This window comes from Phragmites australis, chromosome 6, assembly GCF_958298935.1.
Source record: "Phragmites australis chromosome 6, lpPhrAust1.1, whole genome shotgun sequence".
NCBI lineage: Eukaryota > Viridiplantae > Streptophyta > Magnoliopsida > Poales > Poaceae > Phragmites > Phragmites australis.
In genome coordinates this window covers 302,601-322,974 of record NC_084926.1, presented here as the reverse complement: position 1 = coordinate 322,974, position 20,374 = coordinate 302,601, and the positions used below count along the sequence as shown (strand labels likewise).

The following is a 20,374-nucleotide window of genomic DNA, read 5'->3' as shown; positions in this document are numbered from 1 at the left end:
TTTATGTAAAGCATCATTGAACACCCTCATATCATGTACCGATCCCGGTCATCCCACAACAACAACGGTGAACCTCATGTCAAAGTCACATACAACCAAAACATTTTGAGTAGAATATCTACGGCGTCCCACATGTTGAACCAACTTTAACGATGACACAACAATAAGTATATGTGTCCCATCTATTGCACCTATACAATTAATAAAATGTGAAGCAAAACTAGCACCTGGTAGCCTAGGATGTACCGTCCTAAATTCTGGATTTCTTAGTTTGACAATATCTGCTGAGAGGAGATAGACAAAATCCAACACTTCTTGAAATTTTCTACTAATTGTTTCGGTTGACCTCTCGAACCGGTTTTTAGCTTGTTTAAATGAATATGGAGTCCCAATCATCCATAAAAATATGCCTAAAGATTTAATAGAACTCACCTTTCTCAGTTGACCTCAAGCCATATGATGAGACAAGCAATTCATGTAGCCTATAAAAAAGTGACCTACTATTCCTAAACATGTTGAAGCAAGATGTTAGATTATTAAAGTTATTCATAATCCAATTATGACCCAATAGGACAGATTCATTCATCTCAGATTTGTTCAGAAAAGTTGCATCATAGTATATACCAAACAAGCAAGATATAGCACCATATTGTTGAATCACATCCTGTTGATTACGTGCAACCTCAAGTGTTCCATCCTCATCATCACTTCCAGTACAATTCATCTACAAACAAAGTTGCAATACGACACAGTTATATCGATAGTTCATGAAACATAAATTATTTATCCATAACATTAGAGATAGTTCGTGCAACATAAATTATCAAACATAGGTCCAAACAACATATTACATAGCCATTGTCACAAGCAAATAAGTTCATAAAACAATAAATATATGACTAATAATAACCCTCCTTCTGGCACCACCTCTCCAACCAACCAAGCATTCCTTCATTAGTGGTTAAGGTCAGGAACACATCATAGTTCTCAGCTTTAACAAAAAGTTAGCTAGCCATAAATGCTTTACACTTCCTTCTGTTGCTCCGCACTTCCTTCCGTTGCCTACAAATAAAGTATATAGTAGCACAGATAGATTCTTAAAAAAAAAAGAAGAAGACATATAAATGGACTCCAAATTATGATGCTCTGACATAGAAATATACATGAAAACAAGAAATTGATCTTTGCTTTCATGTTCTTTCATCAACACATAGAAGTTCTAGATTATTTTGACAAGTGGGAGTCCAAATTGTAGTAGACAACATGACAAACACAATTCTTTTACTAGCACAACAATTCAACTCTCTGTAAGATGTATCAACCAAACTTATGTAAGATCTATCCACAATTAAGATATATTAACCAAACTCTCTGTAATATCTATCCACAATTAACAGCATCCAAAATAGTAACAACATCTAGAATGGTAACAGCATCCAAAACAAATAATCAATTAGTGCTAATTTTCTTCAAGACATCAATAACTTCACAAGTGCCTCATCACACAAATACAAATGGCAAGATCAAACACAAACAAGCTCAAATACAAATGGTGCGCCGACAGATGATACGACTGCCACGTCGGCTGCTATGTTGAAAGCCACGCCGACGAAGAGGCACGGTGCCTTGTACGCCTAGGCTCCCCAGCCGCGCTGGGCTACCGTAACAGGGCAGGTCACCGCGCTGTGGCAGGCCTCTGCGCCGAGACGAAGAGCAGCGGCGCCGCCTAGAAGACAACAAGCGTTGGGAACGGTCTCCGCGTTGGGGAATGAGCCATCCACATCATCCATCGGAGCTTGCAACGTGTCTTGGAATGCAATGGTGACGGTGACCTCGGGTGCCTCCGTGTTGAGGTCCAGTAGATCCATCCGCGCTGGATCCGTGCACTTTCGATGGCGGCACTCGGTTTTCGACGGTGGGGGTGGTGCCTAGGGTTTCGTAGGAGCAGGGGAACGTGTCGGGTGCGATCGGGCGAATGGGTGGGGGTTGTAGGTGCATCGGGGTGGGGTGAAAACCCGATTGCAATGGCGGGTAGTTTCAACAAAAGATATAGGTATTTTAGTCTTTCGTACTTCACAATCTGAAATAGTCAGATGAGATTGATTGTTAGATTGTAGCAATCTAAGAACCAAATTGTTATAATTTAATTCTATTAACTGTCTGTTTCAATTTCAGATTATAAAAAATAGGCCTAACTGCCAACATCACTCAATTACATTACAGCATGCAGTGGTAACTCTTCGTCAGGATTTGATCCACACAGTTAAGGACTTGAACTTTAATTATATCATAGATATATAGCAACAGGTTGGCGGAGCAAGAAAACAGTGAAGAAAATTCTCTGTGCAGCTTGTACATATATGAAAAGAAAGGAGGGAGGGAAGGAAGACGCTTGTGCATATGGATGCAGCATGCTCATTGCTACCGTGCAGAGCAGAGCATGAAATTCGCAGCTCCTACACAGCACAGGGAAAGCAAAGCAAAGCAGAGATGGATCGAACAGCTACTCTACTTACTACGCATGCATTGCATGCATGCACGCGCAGAAGAGCGACCAGGGAGACAGAGTTATGTCACTTCATCTCCCTGCGCTGCGCTGCGCTGCAATTCTCTCACCACAGCACACTGAGCAAGGAGCCTTTTGGTTCCGCTGCTCCTTCAGCTCTGATACGGGGTGATGGATCTGCCCATCGATGGATGCTTGCTGAGGATTAAAAAAAAAAAGAAGGCTCCTTCCTTTTGATGATTACAGTGGGTGCCAACAGCGAGACGATTCCGACGTTTTCCGCCTTTCCGGTTCAGGCAGCATTACATTACTAGAGCCGGACGTCAATTCCGTAGATAAATTGGCAGATTCAGATTCCCATTTACAGGATGCAATGAGATCGCCAGAATTGAATTGGGTTGGAAATAAAATGTTGCAGGAGGGAGAAAGCAAGAATATAATGCGAGAGAAAAATACAAAAGGGGTGGAAATGGAATGAAGCGACAGATCAGGAGGACAAGGATGGATGGATCGACGGGACACGAGGGAAGAAAAGCGAGCGGAGCAGCAGCAGCAGCAGCAGCTGGATGGATCGTCGTACAGAGTTGGAGCTGGAGCTGCGTTGTGGTCTGCTGCCATTTCACTGGTGCACGCCCGTGCACGCCATCTATCTTTCTGGACCAACAACGTACAGTCCAACAGTAAATCAGCAGGCAGCCATCGATGGATGCATTGCTCTGATGCAGCTGCTCCAGGTCCACCCGTTGGTGCAAAGGACGGCGCATGCCATGCCATGGGCACCCATTTTCTTTTCTTCTCTTCTCTTCTCTCACGAGAATTTGGTGCTCTCTTCTCCAAGATACGGTTGACATTATTCCTACACACCTCTCTATTGTTATACACGCATGTATATTACTACAATGTATAGTGTCTCTCTCGGTGGCTTTTCAGAAGCATGCAAATTCACTATGTTTAGGCTTAGGCATAAGAGTTTGATAGTTGAAAGCATGTTTTACGCCACAACCGTAACAGACTATTGTAGCCAGTAAATGTTTGCCCAACTAAAATGAATCCACGGTGCAAAACAACCGAACCAAGCATATATTTAAACCTTTTAGTCTTTCACTTGGGTATATATATGTGAAATTTGGTGCAAATTAACACTTCAATGTGAACCATGAAGCGATCTTTACATGTTCCAACCTTTTTGCTAACTCTACATCCCCAGGAACTATATACTGTCATCGTGAATAGCATGGGTACAATGATTTTCGTAAATTGATCAAGTCGAAGATACAGCCAACAAGCACAATTCAACGTAAGCACCATCGAAACTCACGAAACCAAAAAATTAAGAAAAGGGAAAGGGAGAGAGGAAATGGACAAATTCGCAAGACATGTCCTTGTAGGGCCTAGTTAGCTACTCAAAATTTGTTTGCTTGAATTTCTGCAGTACTATTGAAACCTTCTGTTTTTTTACGACTGCAGTTACTGTTGAATTAAACTGGTGTTACTGATATGCAGTCTACCCACTCAACTATTATATATAAGCCAAATGAGCTTTTACTGCAAGATCTAGCAATAACAAAATTTTAAAATGACATGGTATAATAAAGCATGGCATAGATAGTGTTACCTGTACCTGAAAATTTTAAAAGAAAGATAACGTAATTAGATATACAGGAAATATAATATTCCCTCAAAGAATTAAAGAATAAGACAGTTGAGTTAGGTCTAAAAAAATAAAAAATCGATTTGGCCAATTATGCAGATTTAATAGAAAAGTGGATGGTTAAAATAAACAATTCAAAATACACCATGCATTTGGGCACACACCGCAGGCGCAAGGTAGATCTGCATACGATAAGAAACAAGACGGCAGGATCGATCAGCAGCCAAAATTAAGACAATAGATCGAGGTGTAGATCTCCCTAGCTACGTACGCACAATGAAATTAACCGCAAGGTTGATGAACCAAAATCAAAATTCACCGCGAAGGAATTATGCATAATCCATCAGATATGTTTACCTAAAACCTGCAGATCGGCTGTCTCCGGCTGGCCGCGCGCTGATGAAGGAGATAGCACCGGCCCATGTCTTTGTCCATACTTACGTGGAGAATTAAAAAGAAAGAAAAAGGAAAGACGCGTCATGTTTTCCAAGGACTTTCTTGAACCATCAACAAGGCAACAAACTCGTGATCGGAAGGAGATCTAATCCAAACGGAATTTACCGAGAGAGATTCAAGCACGAGTTCACAGTTCAAGAAAGCCTGTGGAGAACATGCCCGCGATCTTGCAGACAGAAGAGCACAGGGAATTCTGAGGTCCGCGAGAGAGAGAGAGAGAGAGAGAGAGAGATGTGTGTGAGAGATTTGTACGCAGAGGAGGAGGAGAGGGGACCGTATAAATAGACGATGGAGGAAGGAGAAGCGAGCGAGAGCACCGGCAGATGATAAGCCAGCTGGCGGGTGGATCGAGGGGAGACCTGAAGAGAAGAGAGATCGATGGCCGGAGGCCAAAACCTGCCGATGAGAGAGAGAGAGAGAGCCTGGCGGCACTCGATCGCTCCAATATAACTTCCGCTCACACACGTGCGGCCGGACCCAGACTGCCTGCCTGCCTGCCTGCCTGCTACCTCAGTTTGCTGCTAGCTTAATTTTCATGGATCAATCCTCCTCCGCCACCTCTGCTGCTGCAGCAAATTACACAATTTGGGTACCTTATATAATACCCAAATCAAGGATATTCGCCCAAATTCAACGATTTTTTTACATGGAAAGAGAATCCATTGAACCAAAAGTACCACTAAATTGCTGGCAACCGATTTCAAGGATTTTAGAATGAACACGTCGAAAAAAGTGACTGTATAGGTAGTCCAAACGCCACAATGTGCAAGTTATTTCTTTCGGCCGGGGTGACAATGTGCAAGTTTCGCATGTCCTGATGTTAAAGCTTACAATACACATTTAATACCATATGGATAACCCGCGCAATGTTATGGAAATTCATGATTATATTGGTCTGACATCCGAACTTTGGATATCTAGAACGCATAACTTAAATCTGACTATGTGAATATAGGAGACGGCCGCAGTAAATGGGTGGCATGTATATAAGAATATAAGACCCCTGACATCATTTTCATTAGACTAAGGATTCCCAGCATCAATTATGTGGATTTCCCACTGAAATTACATAAATGTACTAGTCCCTCATTTTTTAAGTATAAGTCGGATACGCACACACCATCCTTACGCCTACACACATTCATATGGGTGCATCCTAACACACGTCTAAACAAGATTGATGAAATAACTCATGTAGCGCGAACATGTGCTTTGACCATTGAACTCACTCACATGTGCATGTACTATTTTCTCGAGATTTAATCTATACTCTTATAAAATACACGAGTTGTGACAGATTAGATCAATCTCCACTGTCTAGTCGAGTTGATCAAACGGTCATCCTGAAAAGTGGATCACATTCCTCCTTCAAAAAATACATTCAATATCACATTATTTGTCTTCTATACCCAGATATCTAATATTTTTCTTCTATATATTCTAAAAATACATTCAATCTCCTATTATTTTGCTGTTATATCTGGACGTCCAATATTTACTTTCATATATTCACCGTTAGGTTTCTCCAGAGGTTGCACCACCTCCCGCACTTCGCCTACAGTGTCATCTTTCTGGAGAGGGTGCGCTGCCGCCCACATGTCGCCTCCTCTACTGTCTACTACGAAGATTACCTCTGTTACGCTATCTTTACACCAAGATATTATACAAGACTTATTTTCATCCCCTCATGAATAGGTCACTATCTTGATACTCCTCACAATATTGCTACAGACGATAAACTATGAACAATATGGTCCTCTCCACCCTTCTGTCCAAGTACTCATCATATTTCTCCCTCCTAAAATTATATGATCATATTATAAATTTCGTGTATGCAAATTTTTTTATGTTATATTCTTTTATTTTTCGGATTGATATATCCTAAATTGATTCTATATGTATAAAATATGTATGCAGTTGCTAGTCTAAAAAATATATAAGCCGTCCATTTTAGATTCCACCACAAGTTGTTTTTTTCTACCGTGTATCATTTCAGATTAAACCTTGAGCATTATTGAATGAGAATTTTTACGATGCTTGGAAGTCACCAAAGCCGTCCATTTAGACAAATTGAACGGCTAAGAAGATTGAGTATCTATTAAAAGGTACTTTAAGTTGTGGGCTGGTACCAAAAAGTATGGGTTCGGTACCAAGTTGAAGAAAAAGTCACAGGGTAAATTAGTAATTTTGTTACCAAGATCCAATTAGACACAGGGGCAGTTTAGTAATAGCACATCTATGGGTATATTGACCTATTTCGGTCTCGGTCCGTGTCTATGTCATTTCAATAGGTAGCTCCCGATCCAGATCGGCACGTCATGCCGTAGGTCGCCGTCGCCGCCACGTACGCCGCCTCCTCACGTCCACCTCCTCTTCTGTTCCTTCTCCGAACCCCCTCTCAGCCCCCCCCCCCATTGCCCCACCGCCTCAGTTCTTGGATGGCCATGGACAAGAGGACGCTGGTGTCAAGACAGGGGATCGGTGTAGGTGTTGGCTCGTTCGCGAGCTTGCGCGTGTACGGGCGTGCGCTGGCGTAGACGCTGCGATGAATGAGACAATCATCGGTCGGAGCACTCGAGTAGGACGTGAGCTCGATGCCTTGATGCAGATCGGTTCGGAGACGAGAAAGACTGGCGGCAGAAGAGACAGAGAGGTGAGATCGATGCTAAAGGGATTAATTAGCTAAACGATCAATTACTAAACTGTCCTTTACACCAAATGCTGTTCCTAAAATGCCCTTATCAAGATCAACTGTTAAAACATTTTGGAGGGGAAGTAACTTGAGGTTCCCCAAGCACCGTAACAAATCTCTTATTGAATTTGTGGAATCCTGGAGTAAACGGGAAGTTGTACCTGCCGGATCACAAGCATTCGCCATGAGTACTGTTACACTTCTCACGTGTATTCTAGAATCGATCATATCGCGACGACTGAGGCCCGTGCATGGCCAGGGAAATAGGCATCATGCAATTGAAACACACAGCATTCCACTCATTGATTGCCGTGGAGCCCATAAAGATTACCAATCAAACAATTCTGATTTTATAGCACTAGTATATTTAGAGATTACCATCATCCTAGCTAATAGAGTCTATCTGCATGCTTGTCTACGCACCATATGATCCTGTGATGCACCCAAATTCATTGGTCCATCCTTGAATCAAGGCACGCAGAAAACTAAGTCTATCTTGATCGAGTAGTGGCTGCTTTTCTTGCAGGCCTAAAGGAATACAAAAAGTTAATGTCACTGTTGCACTACATGTGGTTTCCTACATTCTTCCCTTGATTTTTTTTAAAGGACGACTCCATGCTTGTACTTTCTAAAAAACATTTTCCTGCATTCTTATATATGAATATATTTGTGAAAAATATATGTCGGGTGGCAATTGGAATCGCCTTTTCACATTTGTGTATGTTTCTGCCACTGTTGTTACTTAATGATTTTGATTTATTTGTTACTGTAATAAATTAATCACCAAAAGGTAGCCAAAACATTATTCAGTAATATATTTAGTATAGTACATGTATTTGGAGTGTTAGACTCGCTTGAGTTCAAAAGGAATCGAGTATATATGAGCCTACTCTCTGGCTCATTGATCTCTAACTCGGCTCAAAGTAAGCTCACCCGGGTTTAATTTTAAAATGATCAGAGCTGAGCTTAGTTTGCAGCGTAATGCATGCATAGCTAGAGATCGGAACTGACAACACCTGGTACAAACCAGCCTAACACACGAGTGCCTTGGAGTGTTTTAGTTGCATGCACACACTGTGGTAAGTGCACCTCTAAGTGTGCAGTGTGTACCTCTAAGTGTGCAGTGTGATAAGAAACACATATAGGGTTAGATGCATGCATGCACACACTATAGTAAGTGCATCTCTAAGTGTGTGATAAGAAACACATAGGGTGTGAGTGTGATATGAATATGTAGTAAAGAAGTATCTTACATTGAAGCTCAATATTTTATTTTAAATTAAAAATAAAAATCTAAATCACTTTATTTACCATACAAATTTCAGATTCAGTATAGATCTCGAAGCTAAAGCTGTACTAAACATGCTCTTAGTTGCATACCCACACTGTGGTAGGTGGATCTCTAAGTGTGTGATAAGAAACATATATGGTATGAATGTGATGTGAATATATAATGATGTGGATGTGTATACGTCTTTGTTGTAAAGAAGTGACTCACGACCTGCTGCTTTGTGTCGATATTTTATTCATATGGATAACTAGGAAATGATACCGGTTTTGCCCCTTTTTCTTCTAAATTAATTAATTTGTTCTTTGTAACAACTGATCGACAGTGTATGGAGGCAAAAGGTGTACGTGTCGCTTTGATGTTACAGTCAGGGACTACAACCATGAATGATGCATGCATGATGTATGGGCCTGTTACCTAAATTCCAACGAATAATCCGGCGGACTGTTATTATTCTACGTAATACGTACACTGCGGTGCTGGCACGATTGATGTGCATGTACGTATAAATATTTGCTTCAATTAGTTTGTTAGAAGCTAGCTAGACGCTGCACTTTACAGAACAGGCGGTATGATAGTGGCAGCGCAGTAGAAGAATGGATGAATTATGTACAGATGCATCAATATATATTGTAGCGCAGTGTGCAGCGACAAGCAATGCAAGCATCTCAGGAAACCGAACAGCTCACGACACAAGATGCAGTGCAGGTGGTGGTGCAGTGCCAACGCTCGACAGGCGCTGCAAAGAAAATTCCATCCCATCTTTTATATATACACACACACGAGGCTATTCTGCGTCTATGTACAGTTACTATTCACACTGTGTATATCTCTCAGTTATAACCCGAAACACTGTGAGTTACAACTTATTAATTAGATCAGTTACAACTTTACGTCCAAAAATGTATAATTGCCGAGAAGCTAACATTGTTAGTTACAACTTGTTATTCGCACTGCGTATATTTCCCAGTTATAACTCAAAACACTATGAGTTACAACTTGTTAGGTAGATCCGTTACAACTTCACGTCCAGAAATGCATAATTGCAACACGAGAAGCTAACACTGTGAGTTACAACTTGTTATTCGCATTGTGCACATCCCCCAGTTACAACTCGAAACACTGTGAGTTACAACTTGTTAGGTAGACCAGTTATAACTTCACCTCCAGAAATGCATAATTGCAATACGAGAAGCTAACACTGTGAGTTACAATTTGTTATTCGCACTGCGCACATCTCCCAGTTACAACCCAAAACACTGTGAGTTACAACTTGTGGGATGTACGCAGATATGAACTACAGTGAATATACCTACAGAATATACATACAGTGTATATATATATATACGACGAGGCTATTCTGCGCCTATGTGCAGTTGTTCTTCGCACTGCGCACATCCTCCAGTTACAACTCGAAACACTGTGAGTTACAACTTGTTAGGTAGACCAGTTACACCTTCACGTCTAGAAATGCATAATTACAACACGAGAAGCTAACACTGTGAGTTACAACTTGTTACTCGCACTGCACACATCTCCCAGTTACAACCCGAAACACTGGGAGTTACAACCTGAAACACTATGAATTACAACTTGTGGGGTGTGCGCAGCATGAACTACAGTGAGCATACCTGCAGAATATATATATATATATATATATATATATATATATATATATATATATATATATATATGCAGAATAGAGAGAACTACGCAGAATAGGTGCTGCATAGGCGCAGAAATACCTACATTGCGGCCGACCAAGACAGCTTCTTCTCAGATGCATCCTAGCTGAGCCTTTCGCAAGTTAACAAACTAAGAGAGCTAATCCACTGATATTACTTACACATCGAACCCACATATCAGAGTATGCATGCAGAGATTCTTTTTGTTGATTCGAATCATTAAAATGCAATATCTCTAAAACCGTATATCCGATTTTCGACCCATTTGAAACATATTGTTGAAAAAAAATACTCTTAATAAAATAAGATTCATGAAGGCTATATTTTGATGAAGTTTTAGGATCGTTATATAGTTACAATATGATAGGCATACAGTTGTGCTTTGTGCTATACTATAGTTACAATTTGAATTGTAGTTGTGATTCAGAGATAGTTAAGTTATAATATACTAAACATTATAGTTATAAAAACATAGTTACAACATATTAGACACTCTAGTTACAACAATACATTATCAAGTGAGTACTAGTTATAACACAGTAGACACTCTAGTTACAATATGTTAAACACTTTAGTTTTAACATGGTAGTTGAGTGTGGATATAGTTACAATATGTTAGACACTCTAGTTATAATATGTTGAACAATATAGTTATAACATTGCTGATTGCAACATGGTCGTAATTAGTTATAATCAGTCAGCTTGGATAGTTAAGTTATAATCTCGCTATATATATAGTTGTAATTACTCATTGTCTATAGTTGTAACAGATAATTATAATCACTTTATGCTTATAGTTATAACCACTCTTTGTACATAATTACAACTGGTTATAATTGCTGCTCACGCAGTGGGAACGTGCTTGTCATCCAGTGGCCCTGCATGGTAGGTAGGTGGGAGCAAGCTAAGTCAGTGGGGCAGACGCGCGCATCAGAGCTTGGTTGGTTGCTCGGTCGGGCACGCGCGCGGCCTATGGGTATGATGCAAGTACGCTGCACATAGGCGCAGTATAAAGATATCCTATATATATATAGGAGCTGCTGCCTTAGCTTTAATAATTTGCTTGTATCCCTTCCTTGAATTTTCCTTAATTAATTTGTTTGTAATTCCCATGCCATGTTCATCTTTAAATTTCACTTCTTCTTTGCTTTCCAGATCGCCAATTAAGCTGCTAGGCGGCCATGCATATCAAACTATCTTATCTTCGACAATGATATTCTAAGGTAGTTTGCGTACGGTACACTATAATGATCATATCGATCACCACTTTTAACTTAGATCTGCCAACCAGTGGCTACTCCAGCGATAATATGTATGGCACCCGCGTATAATGTTAGGCACCACTCAAGTTCTATGCATGCATTTACAACACATTCTCGGACCGGGGTTTATTATACATATATCTACATATATATGTACATAAATATACATATATAGTGGAATTAAATTTGATCTGGTGGCTCTTGGTTGCTATATAATTTTTTTTTCTCGAACTCGTAAGAGAGCTACGCGTCATTGTATTAAGAAGAAAGGACCTAGTTTATAAGGAAAACCGGGTCTAAAAATCTTAACAAGCAGATCAATACAACCTACGGAACCCAGCTCACACTCAAGACAAAGAAAAAAGAAAGAAAACCCCGACCCCCCCCCCCCCCAGATAACCAGACGACGAAGGTACATAAATTAGCTATAACCTGACAACCACACAATAACCAGCATTCACACCTAACAACGCTACACTGCAAGTAACTATACCCTACTAGCACCTCGACCAGAACAACCTGGCAACTCAACAGGCGGAGCCAAGCTCTCACGCCCGATTACCCGACTCGGTCGATAGCTCCCACGCCAAACAACAAGCTCAAAGACGGGTCCTGGGACATCGAAACATAGGCACGGCCGTGAAACGCCGAAAGGTGAAGGGAAACCCCGCCGACTAGAAGAGGGTCAGAACAACAATGGAGGAGGATGGTGTGCCCTGCAGAAGTGCCGCAAGTTGTAGCAAATAACAGAGGGATTCTCCGGCATGACACCTTTAGGAAGGTAGCGGTGAAAGAACCGTCATCGCTCGTTCGAGAAGCTGAACAGGGTTTTCACCTGGAGAAATCCCAGAGGGAAACTTGATCACAACGCCTCTAGGGAGGTTATGACGCCCACGGGCGCCACCGTTATCGACAAGGCAGGAGCCAATAAGGGCTTTCGCCCTTAGTTCCCCGTACAACGGCACAACCTCTGAAGCCAGAGGCACAACAAAAGAGCAGCAACACTAGAGCACAAAGCATCCACCAAAAAGAGACGACTGGGGGCGAAGCCCCGGCCCACAGAGCAGCAACGCACAACATGGTCACTAGGGTAGCACCAACATCGTCTACAACAGTAGCCAGCCACCGCCAGGAGCACGGGGGTCAGCACCCACCAGCGAGAGATGGTCGTATGGTGCACAAGGGCAACATACGGCCTGCAGCTGGCCAAAAGCAACACGAGCGGCGGCGCCCTGGAGCCTCCCCGCCCACAGAGCTCGCCAGCCCCTACCGAGGCAATCGGGTTAGCCAAATAAGCTGTCGTTGGGCTGAACTCGCACCGCACAAGCTGATCCTCATCCGAAAACCACGAGATCTCATCGCCACGCTAGATCAACGGCGAAAAGCGGATGGTGATGGAGAAGCTGTCACTAGATCGGGAGTTGTCCTCGATGACGAGCTCGGCCGCGATAGGCACAAGCTGGAGGACGATGAAGACACGGTGGGCAGGCGTCGGTGCCCCACGGAAAACGACGAGCTGCTTTGCGGCGACAACGACGACGACATCGCGGGTGGATCTCGTGCACCCCGGTGAGGCGACGACGCGGCGGTGAGCTGGGGCCCTGCTCAGCAGCGCTGGAGGAGGTGACGAGTGGCTGAGAAGAGGGGACCGGTGGCCAGAGATGGCAAGCCACCATCATGTGCGTCGCCTGACGGAGAAGCAAGCACAACAGCACTCCACGACACCGTCGGAGCCCAAAGAGTAGATCCATCATCGCATTTAGCAGATCCGGCCCTAGGACACTCGGATCCGACTAGCTGGAGACGAGAATGGCCGAATTGCCGCCGTAGAGGAACACTCTGGGGGGTGAGGGGAGGAGAGGAAAGGAGAGATCGGCGGGGGAGAGAGGGACTACAACCGCGACGCCCGACTTCGGGTCGTCACTGGCCGTCGCCGTCGACGTCCGTTCACCGGTGGCGGCGGCTGAATCTAGCTTGTTGTGAGGGCTTTTAGGTGGAGGGTGGAGTCGCGCGCGAGTCGCTAGAGCGTGGGCTCTAAAAGGAGTTGATTGCTATATAATTATATAATTATTAAGGCATGAAAATGACTTGGATTGATAACCAATTGCAACCACCGCAAGAATACATCCAGCCAGTACAGTGAAATCACTGTGCCCTCCATCTGAGTTATTAATTTCCAGATTAATTTCATGTTGATTGGACGAGCTACCAAATCAGGTTACGTCGTTTCTGACCAAATCCTCTACAGATGTCTGTCTGTCTCCGAATCTCTTTGCATGCATGCGGTATAAATATATGCTGCCTTGTCTGTCTGCAGAGATAATTTACATTGTTCAGATAGTTTATTTCTGCATCAAAAAAGTCCATTCCGATGGAAAAATTCTTGTATGCATCATCGGATGGTATGTACAATTAATAAGTATGTGCGAGTAATACATGCATGTGCAGAGCACGGTGGATGGATCATCAGCTCAGCTGTAGGTAGATTAGATAGGTCCGGTCCAGCAGAAATGAACAGAGCATGCATGCCATGGTACAAAGCTAGAGCTTAAACTTAAAGGCGAGCTAAGCTAGCTACTGTCGTGCATGCAAACAACAAGCAAGGACATGATTACCAACTGGACCGGAGTAGCTGCCAAATATATCCTCTCTGTCACCTTGAACAGACGTACAGGCTCCGATCCATTAGCTTGCTTGCAGATGCAGCAAAATTACAGCATTCTATTCCTCCTTTCTTGATTAACACCCTTCCGTACGAGTTATATACGTACAGGACAGCCATGCATGCAGTACCCACTAGCTTCTCATTTTGGTACCGTCATTGCATTATATAGGCCAGTGAGCACAAGCCTCGTTGTATATATACAGCTTCCTGTAGCTACAACACAACAAAACAGAACAGAGCAGAGCAGAACAATATGAATTCGTCTCTCGAAAACGATACTAATACAGATTTGAATGATTCATTCATGAATCTTCTTGCCTGAAAGAAGCAACAAGGGAAAGGGAGCTGCTGCTGATGGACTTGTAATGGAGTAGCTCGTACTGCTGCCTACTAGGCTAGGCTAGCTAGCGTTGGTGACTGCAATGCATGTCTCCATGCATTAAGCTAGCTAGGCTAGGCTAGGCTGACAGTCATCTGGACTGAACATGCATGGGAGATAGCAAGTGGAAATACAAGTGCTTTACAACTTGACTGAATCCTAATATTCATCCCATAATTCCCTTGCTGTTAGATTCCACAGACAGACAGACAGGCAGATGTTGATCGATACAGCTGCTTGGGAGCTCATCCGCACAAGAACGCGTCCGATGGTTGATTGGTTTGGTTGGTCCATCCATCCATCCATCCATCCATCGATTGGCACATCACAGTCGATGTGATCGCCCTGATGCCTTGCCGCTGCTCCTCAAGATCTACATGCAGACAGCGAAAGTTTAAAAGCAAAATGATGATAAGAAACCAACGAGACAACAACCTAGTAAACTAGTACTAGTACTCCTCCAGGCAATGTTAACCTAAAGAATTCAGATCGTCATCCACGAGCAGCAGCTCTGCCGGCCGGCCTTCATGGTTCAGACAGCCTGCAGCCGGGTCCTGGAGGCTACCCGTCCGTTCTGCATCTGAGCTACTGTTGCTGCTGTATGAGCATTGAACCGGACAAGCGCTATATATCAACTGAGCAGAAGGTCGGGTGAAGAAGCCAGACAATAATTAATGTTTCTTAGGTGAAAGGAAAGGAAGGCTGCTGCGACCACCATCTTCAGACATTCATATGTTAGAGGTCTCATGCATTTATGCAATACTGAACATCTAGTAAATCTCATCCGAGCAGCAAGCAATTCCAAGATAACTTGAGGTATCAAACACAAACAGCTAGGCACCGCTCGACGATAGCACTATAGTTGGCTCTTTGCCAAGTGCAGCAACATAATTCATGCGGACCTGAAGCTGCTGGTGGTATATGCATGCATACTCTGCTCTGCATCTCACTCTGGTCCCGTTCGGTTTGGCGTCAAGTTCAGAGACGGCCTGGCCTGGCCTGCTTGCTCTGCATCGGTTGGCCAAGCAAGGTTGTTACGGAAACAACTGAATTGATGACGCACTGCATCATGTCATGCAAAATGCCTTGCTTGTAACGTCGGCTGCAGTGCAGCAACATAATTCATGCGGACCTGTACTGCATGCCCGTACGGTGGTTGGAATTGGAATTGGACCCAGCACCAGCACAGCAAAGCACACACAGGCCGTCGCTCTTCAACCCTGCATACCACTGAATCTCATCCACACTAAACATCAGGTAAAGATTCTTAAGAATTACTGCATCTATGTAACTGTGGCATGCAAACACTCTGGCAAAACTCGATGCTGTAGAGAACTCATGGTGTCATTGCCGCAATGAACAGCACCATAACTTCTATCATGTTCATTCTTACCGAGCACTCAGTCAAGTGCAAGATGAATTCCGCTGGACCTTAACCCAAAATGGGCTGTTCTCGGTGAAATCCCATTATCTTGCCTTAGTACATTGTGAGTTTCCCAATGTTAACAAACACCTTTGAAAATTGAGGGCCTGTTTGGCAGAGCTTCTCCTGATTCAAATTCTCTAAAAAAATTGATTCTCTGAGGAAGTGATTCTGTGGCTGAAAGTGATTCTTAATGATTCTCTAGGATAAACTCTATGAATCAGGAGAATCAGCGTGGTCAGCTCCTCAGGAGAAGCTACTTTTTTCAGCTCCTCAGCTTCTAGTTCATTTCAGTGAATCAGGAGAAGTGATTCACTCAGGGAGCTAAAGCCAAATTCTGCCGTTTGGCAGAGCTCCTCCAGATTCAGCTCAGAAGCTGAATCTGGAGCTCTGCCAAACGGGCCCTGAAGGTCCCACTCAAAGTCAAGATCTTCCTTTGGTATTTACGCCAAGGCGTAGTGCTGACAAAGGATAATCTGGCTAAGCGTAATTGGCAAGGCAGTACGAAGTGTTGCTTCTGTCACAAAGAGGAGACAATCAAACATCTGTTTTTTGAATGTCGGCTTGCCCGTGCTGTGTGGTCTATCATACAAGTGGCTTCAGGACTTTTCCGACCTTGTAGTGTATCTCATATGTTCGGTACTTGGCTATGGGGTATTAGAAAGGACTTGAAATCACAAGTCCTCTTGGGGGCGGCCGCTATTTGCTGATCATTATGGTTATGCAGGAATGATATGGTGTTTGATAAGAGAAATATTAACTCTCATTTGCAGGTTATCTACAAATGTACTCACTGGCTCCATACCTGGGGCATCTTACAGAAACCAGCTTCTCGGGATTTGGTTGCACAGGCGTGTCAACAGTTGGAGCAAGTGGTCAGGGAGTTTTTTACCCAGGAGTTTGGGTGGCGGTCTAATCGGAGAATTGGCGCACTTTAGCAACTCCTGTTCCCTTTTATGATAATTTTTCATGATGTTTTCTTTTTCTCTTCTTTTGGCTGTGTGCATCTTAGTTATGCAGAGGCCGGGAGTGTTCTCAGTTCGATTGTATCATCTTGATGTATTTAACTGAGTACAATAAAAGCTTCCATTATCGAAAAATTCTTACCGAGCACCGCCTAATCTCATCAACAAAATGGCACAAACCTACTGATTCTACGAAAGCAATTATTCACCGTTCTCTAAGCCTGCAACTACGGACAACGAAGATTTTGTGTCCCAATATAGCACAAGAAATAATAGAGAGGGTCCGCAATGCTAATCGCACCACTACCGCATCCAGGTAAATATACATACACGTAGGCATTGCATTCAGCTCCCAACATTAATCAAGATGATGAATGACACCCTCAATACCATTTTATCACAACTTAACCAAAGAGTTACTCATCATCATTGTCATAACTTCATCAAATGATGCAAAACAACTAGTTGAGACAGGACAGCAAGATATTTCCATGCCCCATAAATATAGGATCATCTTCGTTTAACACCATCAACAGTTTTGCTCAAGAGCATCTTTCTTAAGTTGGTACAAGGAGGTGGCATCAGGTCTCTCAGACGAATATGGTTGACTTTGGTCACAAGCAGCTAGGAAGCGATTGCCCCTCTAGGCTAATCAGTCGTTACACAAACAGCTAGGATGCTAGTAAATAAATATGGTTGATTTTGATCACAACTTCAGTCGGTCAAAGCTGACTTGTAATGGAAATCATCTATTGTTGAGTAAATATGCCCAACATCTTCATTGTAACGAATAGCTTCCCTGCACAACAAAGAAAGCTGCACATTAGCCACTGAGCATACAGTGCGTGGGTGGGGGCACGGGCGTGTGTAAGAGAGAGAGAGAGAGAGAGAGACCAGATCTTGTTCTCTGGCAGTTTGAACCGCTTGACAATTTCATCAAAATGCACCCCATGCTCACTCTCACTGTCAATGGGACAATGACAAACAATGATGAGCAATTTGCAGTGCACCGATTGCAAAAAATGAAATTTCTATTTGTCAAGGGGAAAGTAATTGTTCTTTCATATGCAAACCTAGAACGGGTAATGGAGCATCGTATTTTCATAAGAAACAAATAATGATGAGCACAAAAAAGATCAGGCATAAAAACTTTTTGTTATATAATTTATTGGAGAGGCCGAATAATGTATATTTCCTAGAAGGCAAAGGAAGGACAGTAGATGTGCAACTTACACGTTTGCTGGTTCGCGGAAAATATCCAGCACCTGTTGATTCAAATCAGTCTTGGATCCATTTGTTCCACTGGTCACTGGTGCCTATAGGAATCAGTAAAGGCATGATCATATCTGAAACAGTTTAATTATGTGGTCAATGCAGTAACGGCAACTACAACTTACTGGATTGGATTTCCAAGATGTTGTGCTTGATTTTGATTCACTGAATCCATTTGAGATTGAGGCTCCCATAGAAGAATTTGTTTGTGAAGTACTCCCAACCTACGATGTAGAAAAAAAGCCTTGTAACATGGGAGTATTTCTAGGACATTAGTATGGAACAGGGCAATACCTTTGATTTAGTGTTCTCTATATGCATCCGAACACACTGAATGAAATGCAGCGTAACCTCATTGAAATCAGTTATAGGCCTGAAATAAATTATATACGTTATCTATATGCTGCATTGCAAGAGCCTTTCAGCTTAAAGGAATACACTGTACCTGATTGAGAAAGCAGTAGCACGCTTCCTCTCTTGAAGTCCCTTGAGGCTACCAATGACCGAGACATACATACCATTCCTTGGCAAGCAAAATGTAAAAGAAAAAAAGTGATGATCCCTCTGAAAGGAAAACATGACAACTTTCTTCCAGAAAGGGGAAGACAGTGAAATGCTTTAGGAATAAAGTAAAAGTTATAGCTTATACTTACTGAATAGCAGCAGTTTCATTAGAGTCTGAAGCATCATTCACCCTGTGAAACAGAAACAGAAATAAAATAACTATGTGCGTGGAAACCTATTACTGATCGCAGATACATCATCAAGATTAGCCATGAAGACCTTGGTTGAAGGGGTATGATTGCAGTGTAATGGGCCTAACACTAAAGAGCTGATGCCTTTTTTCAGAAGGAAAAAAGAACACCACAAATAGCTCTGAAATTTCACTGCAAATCCAGACCCTTTTCCTTTCGAAAAAAATCACTTAACATGTACACACCTACACTGCCTCGTGTTAAATCAGTGATATACACTAGAATATTATGTGTTCCCCTACTGTAGAACTGATGCTAAAAAGCGGTGTTTAACCATCAAGCAGCAAAGGTTAAGACTTCTAAATTGTAGTTTGCAGATTCCCATTCTTCGATGCCTTCAATTCTGATAAGAGTTAGTAGTATCCTATTAAAACTAAAGTAGGAAATTTAAGTAGTATCTGGCATCCAGCAATGACACTTAAAGCAGAAAAGAGTAAAGTAGTATCCTTTGAACAAAAACATAAAATAAAATTGGAAACTAAAGTAAGTGATTCGTGGAAATGGTCTCACCATCTGATGAAATCGAGGCGGCCGGTGCCATCATCGAGCGTGAGCGACACATCCGTCGTCCGCTCCGCCTTGCCGTTCACCATGCCCACAAGCCTAATCTGCAAACCGCCGCCACCCCCATGCTCAAGTTAAGTGGGAACACATCAACAACACACGACGAAGAGGAAACGCTGAGAAATCAAGAAAGAGGCATAATTAGCCCCCATACATTAGCCGTCTCGACGCCGTCGACGACGAAGGGAGCGCCCTTCTCGCCGGTGCCAGATTGCTGCGCGTCGGCGATCTGCTTCAGGGTGAGGGGCATAGTACTCGACGCGCCCCGCATCTGCAAATCCAAAAGGGAAAAGGTAACCTTTTTCAACAAACCGACATGGATCCCACTCAACAAATACAACTTGAAGAACCAGGAGGGGGATGAGGGCGAGAGGAGGAGATGACCTTGGAAGGGGTTGCGGAGTCAGCGGCGGCATTCTGGGAGGAGGTGAGCTGCGACTGTGAGAAGGTGTCGGGTTGGCTTGGGAACATCTTGGTTGACTCTGTTCTCGCGGCGGCGGATGGATTGATGGGATCGGAGAAGAACACCTAGCGAGACGGAGGAGGCAACGACAAGGGAGGGGAGTTGTAAAGGCAGGAAATTGGCGGTGGCGGGAGATGGAGAAAAAGCGCGGGAGACGCGCCCCCTCTTCCCGCCATTTCTTTTCTCCGCAAGGCGCGTTTCATCTGCGAGCGGGGCCCTTTCACATTCGTTGACACGCATGGGTTCAGCCCTGATCAATCGATTATACAAAGGTTTTTCTTCTCCGATCTATAAACAAGAAAAAGCTTTTCTTGTTTATACATCTAGAAACAAGAAAAGCTTTCTCTT

The 20,374-nt window shown here is 43.0% G+C and overlaps 1 protein-coding gene and 1 long non-coding RNA gene across 3 annotated transcripts; both read right to left on the bottom strand.

The window, feature by feature from the left end:
* Positions 1-1,339: 1,339 nt before the first annotated feature.
* On the bottom strand, positions 1,340-5,020 carry LOC133920860 (uncharacterized). Of its 2 annotated transcripts, none has more exons than XR_009910171.1 (2): positions 4,515-5,020; positions 1,340-4,339 (listed from the first exon to the last, which is right to left on the bottom strand). It is a non-coding gene; the product is annotated as an uncharacterized LOC133920860 (long non-coding RNA). The 2 variants fall into 2 exon arrangements; XR_009910172.1 differs by having other exon boundaries at positions 1,340-2,080.
* Positions 5,021-17,362: 12,342 nt separating this feature from the next.
* Positions 17,363-20,215, bottom strand: LOC133920856 (replication protein A 32 kDa subunit A-like). Its single transcript, XM_062365435.1, has 10 exons — positions 19,948-20,215; positions 19,718-19,834; positions 19,510-19,607; positions 18,898-18,939; positions 18,690-18,767; positions 18,539-18,617; positions 18,370-18,468; positions 18,206-18,288; positions 17,867-17,935; positions 17,363-17,771 (listed from the first exon to the last, which is right to left on the bottom strand). Exons 1-10 carry the CDS (start codon positions 20,032-20,034, stop codon positions 17,687-17,689), a joined length of 837 nt encoding a protein of 278 aa, XP_062221419.1. The 5' UTR covers positions 20,035-20,215; the 3' UTR covers positions 17,363-17,686.
* Between the last annotated feature and the right edge of the window lie 159 nt (positions 20,216-20,374).